This window comes from Otolemur garnettii, unplaced genomic scaffold, assembly GCF_000181295.1.
Source record: "Otolemur garnettii isolate 467f Iridium unplaced genomic scaffold, OtoGar3 scaffold00090, whole genome shotgun sequence".
Classification (NCBI taxonomy): domain Eukaryota; kingdom Metazoa; phylum Chordata; class Mammalia; order Primates; family Galagidae; genus Otolemur; species Otolemur garnettii.
This window is the reverse complement of record NW_003852485.1, coordinates 5,287,478-5,294,638: the sequence shown is the minus strand read 5'-3', so window position 1 is coordinate 5,294,638 and position 7,161 is coordinate 5,287,478. Positions and strand designations below refer to the sequence as shown.

Below are 7,161 nucleotides of genomic sequence, written 5' to 3'. Positions count from 1 at the left end.
GGATTACAGGTGCTCGCGTGGCACCCGGCTGGATTTTTCTTTCTCTTTTTCTTTCTTTCTTTCTTTTTTTTTTATGAGTTGGGGTCTCCTGAGTTCAAGCAGTTCTCCCTCCTTCCACAGTGCTAGAATTATAGGCGTGAGCAGCCACGCCCGGCCAAGGCAGGAATTTTCAAGGCGGATCCAATACCTGTGTTCTTAGTTATTTCCAGTACCTCTACTTTCTACGAATGTATTTGATATGTCCATTTTAATATTTTCTGGAACAGCCTTTATTGTTATTCATTCTAATAATCAGGTTGGATCCGTAAACTTAACAGCTACCCTCTAATGGATGCATTCTAATCAGAGAAAATAAATTATAAAAGTTTGTGTGGTGCCTTTTTCTTTTTACACTCCCAAATCTCAATGAATTCTTATGTTTAGGTACACTTTCACTGGAATATATACTTTTGAATCACTTGTAAAAATCCTTGCGAGAGGCTTTTGTATAGGAGAATTCACTTTCCTTCGTGATCCGTGGAACTGGCTGGATTTCATCGTCATTGTTTTTGCGTAAGTACTTTCACTTTTTGAAATAGCGAACTCATGAAAATCTCAGAACAGTATTCCAGTAAGCATAAATCTCTCAGATCTGATTTATCTTGCATGCAATCCTTGTATTTTGATGGAAAATTAAAGGTGGTTTGGAATATTTGATAGGCAAATGTTAAATTTCTCAAAAAGACTATTTCCCACTTAAAGGTATATGATGTTATGAAGATTGATTATCTCTTCCACACTCAGCACCTGGTTGGACAGTTTATGCCGTCACAATTAAGTACACACTTCTTCCAAGTTTTAAAATCTGTAAGAATTGCCAAAAAAAAAAAAAAACCCTTAGGCTTTTGATTACATGTACAGTGATCTTTTTATCAACCATCACTATCAAGGGCTAACTGTATTAAAATATAAAAGTAAATATTTTTACAAGAGCTGTCACTGCTTACTAAACCTAATGTCAGTGTGTTGTACATGCCTCACATGCGTATCCATGGTTGTTTTGGGGGGAAAGTGGTGTATTAATGTATAATTTTAATTTGGTCATAGTTATCACTCTTTTCTATAATGTATTTGTCAGACATTTATTTTTTTACTCTCAAATGTAGATATCATATTGTTCCCTTATTGTTTTGATTTATAGAAGTCATATATGTTTATTGGAGACACTTAGACAATACAGAAGGATCTTACGTTTTAGTCTCTGATTGCATTACCCCTGCCCACCCCTTTGTCCACCAGGCTCCTTCCTTTCAAGGTCACACATGAGGTCACAGTTCCATTTGTTATTTGCTGACAAGAACACGTTGTTCAGAAAGGCTGCCACTTCTCCTGGGGCTTCTTTATCTACCAAGATGATTCACATACGTAGTATCATAAAATTCACCCTTTAAAGTACGTGAGTCAGTGTTTTTTGGTACATTTACAGAGTTATACAACCATCACCACTATGTAATTAGAGAACATTTTAATCTCCCCAGAAAGAAGCCCCGCTGGCCGAGTTCCTTAGCAGTCACTTCTGGTGCCTCCTTCCCCAGCCCCTTGGAAGTCACTCATCTACATTTTATCTCTATGAATTTTCCTATTTTGACTGTAAATATGAGTGGAGTCATATAATCTGTAGACTTTTGTGTCTGATTTCTTTCATTTAGCATACTGTTTTCATTATTTCAGAGGAAATGAAAAAAATCTCTATTAGCATAATATTAAGGGTCTAATAATTGAAGCTTTCAATTGTTTATTGAGGTATTTAAGTGTATAAAATCACATTAGTATTTATATTTTGTTTGTATCCAATGAGTCAAATCAAGGCAAATTAAATTAGTTATAACAGGAAAAAAAAAGACTTACAGAACTATACATTAAAAAAAGACATTCCAAATTTAGAAAATACATTGACTGAAGACTCAGGTAAGTATCATAGACTCTATCTAAATTCTGAACGACTCTGATTTAATTCTACAGGTATTTAACAGAATTTGTAAACCTAGGCAATGTTTCAGCTCTTCGAACTTTCAGAGTCTTGAGAGCTTTGAAAACTATTTCTGTAATCCCAGGTAAGAAGTAATTGGTGTGCAGCATTAGGCCACTCGTAACTCCAGTTGTCTGGGAGTTGTTCTTTGTTTGTGTGTGTGTGTGTGTTGTCACCGTGTTTGTGTATAAACTCCCTTATTACAGATATGTGACAGAGTTTGTGGACCTGGGCAATGTCTCAGCGTTGAGAACATTCAGAGTTCTCCGAGCATTGAAAACAATTTCAGTCATTCCAGGTGAGAGTGGAGTTAAACACCAGGGCTGACTTTGATCTTTTGGAGGAAAGGTTAAAAAAACAAACAAATAAAATAAAAAAAAAACAACCTTTCTCTTCCATAGTTTGAATTACGTATGGTCTCTTCCTTTTTTTTCACAATCATTATCAAAAGTCAGCCTTTGAGTTTAAACAATTGCATGGATCTTGGAGGATGAACATGACCACCTGGCTCACATCTCCACTTGAAATTTTCCTCCTAAGAATTAATTTTACATTTGCTTATCCAGGAAGGGAAATTTCAATTCATTTTCATCGCTTCCCATATAGTTAAGAAAGAGATAAATGTCAGCATGGGAGTATGGCATGACACATTGCTTTATATTTTTCTCAACAAACCATTTCTTTATTGAAAATTAGTTTGTTACAAGTCGTCACTATTGGCTGCCATCTGTTTTGATGCCATTATAGAGAGGTGGTTTGTTTGACAAGCTTTGACAGATGTAGAACTTATAGAAATTATTTTTACAAGTAGTTTGAGAAACCAAATCATTCTTTTTGAAAACTTGAGTATTGTTTAAGAATATTTTACCATTTTTAATCATTTGCTATAATATATAGAGACAAAGTGTATATAAAACAGCAAGTCCGTCCTTTTAAGCGAGTGGGCTTTTTTTTTAAATTGGGTTACTTATGGTCATTGATTTGACATAATGCATGCATTAACACAAAGGGTTGTGTTTTGTGTTCGTTTCTCGTGGAGAGGCTTTGTGTCATTATGAATGCCCTTCCTCCCCACCCCTACCCGGTTTTCAGGCCTGAAGACCATTGTGGGGGCGCTGATCCAGTCGGTGAAGAAGCTCTCTGACGTCATGATCCTGACCGTGTTCTGTCTGAGCGTGTTCGCATTAATAGGACTCCAGTTGTTCATGGGCAACCTGAAGCATAAATGTTTTCGGAATACAACTGAAAATAATAATGAAACTTTACAAAACATAATGAATACTGTTGAGGATGAAGAAGAATTTAGAAGTAAGAAGGTCCCTGACCCTGCAGTTGTTAATAGGTTGAGATAATGCTAAATACATTGCTGCCTTTTAACAAGAAGATGTTGCTTTCATTTTAATTCTTTCCAAGTTAATCAAATACATAGAAATTGCTATAGGGTGAATTTGGATCATGTTATATATAATTTTCATAAATCTTCCTGGCTCTATTCTAGTGGTACTGGCAAGAGGGAACATGAGACAGTTCCATAATTCACAATTTCTTTTCTTTCTTTCTTTTTTTTTTTTTTTTTTTTTTTTGAGAAAGAGCTTCAATATGTTGCCCTCAGTAGAGTGCTGTAGCATCACAGCTCACAGCAACCTCAAACTCTTGGGCTTAAGCAATTCTCTTGCCTTAGGCTCCCAGGTAGCGAGGGCCACAGGCACCTGCCACAACACTTGGCTATTTTTTGGTTGTAGTTGTCATTGTTGTTTAACAGACCTGGGCTGGGTTCTAACCCACCAGCTCCAGTGTATGTGGCTGGCATCCTAGCCACTACGCTACAGGCACTGAGCCCACAATTTCTATAAGATAAAAAAGAATTGACTTGCTCCAGAGAAATACATTTAGCTAAAAATTAGTAATATTAACCATTACCTTAAACTATATGATAAATTATGTATTTTATATTTATAGTTTTATTATATAATGCATGCTTATAGTTAACACATTTATTATATGGTATGAGAATTATATTTTTGGGTACAAGTGAATCTTTCTAAGAGTAGAATATGAACGTTTTAACACAATAACTAAGAAAATGACATGAAGGCTGTTAACCAGTTTGATGGAAATGTTTCCAATTGTATCTGAAAACACCGCACTGTACCCCCAGAATTGCATTAATGTGCATAGTTACCATTCAGTAAAAAAATGAATAAATAAGAATTATATTTTTACACTTATTACATTATACATGTAACTACCATATGTTTTATAGTTATGTTAATCATAAGATAGTGATAATATTAATTATCAAATGTAAAAATGGCATCTGTCTCTCGATAGTATTTCTAAATATTTGTCCAAAGCGAAAGTCTATTCAGCTTTGTCTGCACTCTCCTTATAATAACCAATTACGAGTGAGTTTCACAACTATTCCTATTGCCTTTCCTAACTATGAGCTGATGGCACAAAGCTTAATTTAAGCTTTCACATCAAAGCTTAATTCACTAACCTTATTTCTGCCTCAGGGCTTTGGCTCTTGTTCTTTCCCCAGCCCAAATATCTCTGCACCAGGCTATTTGCATGACTGCTTCTTTGTCACATACAGGTCCCACTTCAAATGTCATCCTTTGAAAGGACTTCCCAGCCTGGAACTATATCTTATCATCTTGTCAAAATTCATTTTCTTTACAGCAGTTATCACTATTGAAAATGCCTCATGCTTCATGAATTTATTTATTCACTTAAGTCCTTCACCTCTAACCTCTATCCTTACCTAAACATAAAGGAAGTTGCACAAAACAAGTGATCTCATATATTATATGTATCCTCATGTTCACTGTCTGGCCCATGAGAAGTTAGCAATGAATATTTAGGAAGAATATATAAAAATATGATAGCTACATCAATTCACATTGCCTGGACAAGGCATGAATGCATATATATATGTCTGTATCAATTAATTTTTCTTTGTTTCTTGAAGTTTACACTCTGCAATATTAATCTTGTTCAAATTCTTCTTAAACAGAGTATTTTTATTACTTGGAAGGATCCAAAGATGCTCTCCTTTGTGGTTTCAGCACAGATTCAGGGTATGTAATATTTGTTTCTTTTTAGTCTAAAAGCTGAAAAAGAAGTAAAGCATTCTCAATAAGTTTGGTAATCAGAATTTTCGATTCTGTATTGTTTTTATATAAAGTCGTGTTATTATTTGACTCATTCTGTCCCACAGCAAATCCAGACTTTAAAATGTTCACGGTTAATGCATACTCTTGAAAGCAAAACTTTGAGGTAGTGCTTAAGTTAATATAAAACAAGTCATGTAAATCTTAAAAAGGTAGACAAATTACTTCTAGAAAATCCCATGAAAATTTGGTTGGATACTTTCTGGCCTGACTTTTTTTCTGGAAAGAAGAGTAACAAAATCATTTATTTTTCCATTGCCAACTTCTACTCCTTCTCCAGTTGAATTATTACTTGTAGGAAACTGAGTGCAGTGTTTGGCCTCTCTAAATGGAAGGATCCCTCCTGGACTTGGGAGAAGATATTCTAAGAACCTCATGTTCATGGCTGTTTCTCTCGCATACAACTTCACTTTGCAGCAGGGCATTTGGTCTTGATTGGCCCATTATCCAGATGTCTCTTCACTGGGTTCTGTGTACCCTGGATACACAGACATGAACAAGATAAGGCTGCAGCTTCCTGATGAACCTCAGAACACTCTGTTGATGTAATGGCATCCTGGGAACCAATCTATCAGTTTTAGAAAGAAAAAAAAAATCTTAAAGCTACATATTTTTGTGAACCAACAAAATGGCGATATTTTGATTATTCTTTATTCAAATTCATTACAAGAATAATGCTGGAAAAAACAGTTTCGGTAGAGGCCTACATATAAATTGTTACAGCTTCAAGAAGTATTATAAAACTTCTGGTGAAAGTTTTCAGGTTGTGATGATGATGATGATCACAATGAAGATGATGCCAATAGCGGCTGTCATTTGTTAGATGCTTTCTATGTGCAGAAAGGAGGCTTATTTTAACACATTACATTATTTAAACTTAATGCAAGTCTTCTTTTGGAGATAAGTGTCATTATCCTGTTTTCACAGAAAGAGAGAACTGTGGTTTGGAAAATTCAAGGAATTTTACAAAGTTGATTACCTATACTAGTTCATAGTAGGGCAATATCCAGACCCAGTTCTTCCTGACTCAGTCATGTGTTCATAATCACTATTCAATGTCATTGCCCTATAGAAGAAACCTCATGTTCATAACTTCCCGTAGGGCCCTTTAGCTTGTGTTTTGAACCCCCTCTGATCGGTGATGTTCTTTTCCACATGTAGTCAGTGTCCAGAGGGGTACACCTGTGTGAAAGCAGGGCGAAACCCCGATTATGGCTACACGAGCTTCGACACCTTCAGCTGGGCCTTCCTAGCCTTGTTTCGGCTAATGACCCAGGATTACTGGGAAAACCTTTACCAACAGGTGAGTGCCGAGGAAAACGTGCATTGCAGTTTTGAATGGCACAGGGATCTGATGTATGCTGTTTGTCAGCCTCATAATAGGAGCCTCATTCAGTCGAGAATGGAGGAAACTCTATTGTAACATTAAAAATATTTATTACCAGCACTACTAAGTTGGGACATTCTTAAATAATAAATAATTTTCTTATCCTTTCTGGACACAGTTAATCTCTAGATCTTTCCCATTTATCAACATGTCCTCTCCTGGGCCCTAGGTAAATAGAAGATGTAATGTTACGTTCTGTGAAGCCACTCCCTCACAGCCGCTGCTTCCGCGGGCTCTGCTGGCCTCACCTGCTCCTCAGTTGTTACTTTGCAAATCCCGTTTGCAGATGAAGACTCAGTCCACTTCTCTAAATTTTCCTTTCCCAAGTCACTGCTTCCTCCTCTGGACTGCCATGGCCCTTTGTAGATTCTTCAGTTTATAGTATCAATCTCTTGTATTGTAATTGTGACTTCATGTGGCCGTCTCCTCTAACTTAAAATTGAACCTCTTGAGGCAGTGAGGTCTATTTAGGCATTTAGGTTTATGTTCTCATAATCCATTTCTAAAGAAAGGAGACTAAAATGTCCGTATTTTTTTTTTTTTTTTTTTTTTGAGACAGAGCCTCAAGCTGTCCCCCTGGGTAGAGTGCCGTG

The 7,161-nt window shown here is 36.2% G+C and overlaps 1 protein-coding gene across 3 annotated transcripts in view; it reads left to right on the top strand.

Annotated features, from left to right (window-relative positions):
* The window catches only part of SCN9A (sodium voltage-gated channel alpha subunit 9), a 166,617-nt gene that overhangs the window by 62,348 nt on the left and 97,108 nt on the right, over positions 1-7,161 (top strand). The window contains exons 5-9 of one of the 3 annotated variants that reach the window (XM_012808458.1): positions 424-552; positions 2,002-2,093; positions 3,101-3,316; positions 5,025-5,088; positions 6,343-6,484. In XM_012808458.1, coding sequence (XP_012663912.1) covers positions 424-552; positions 2,002-2,093; positions 3,101-3,316; positions 5,025-5,088; positions 6,343-6,484 — 643 coding nt within the window. Of the gene's footprint in view, positions 1-423; positions 553-2,001; positions 2,094-2,214; positions 2,307-3,100; positions 3,325-5,024; positions 5,089-6,342; positions 6,485-7,161 lie in introns of all 3 variants that reach the window. The other 2 variants (XM_003795149.2, XM_012808459.1) reach the window with 2 other exon arrangements.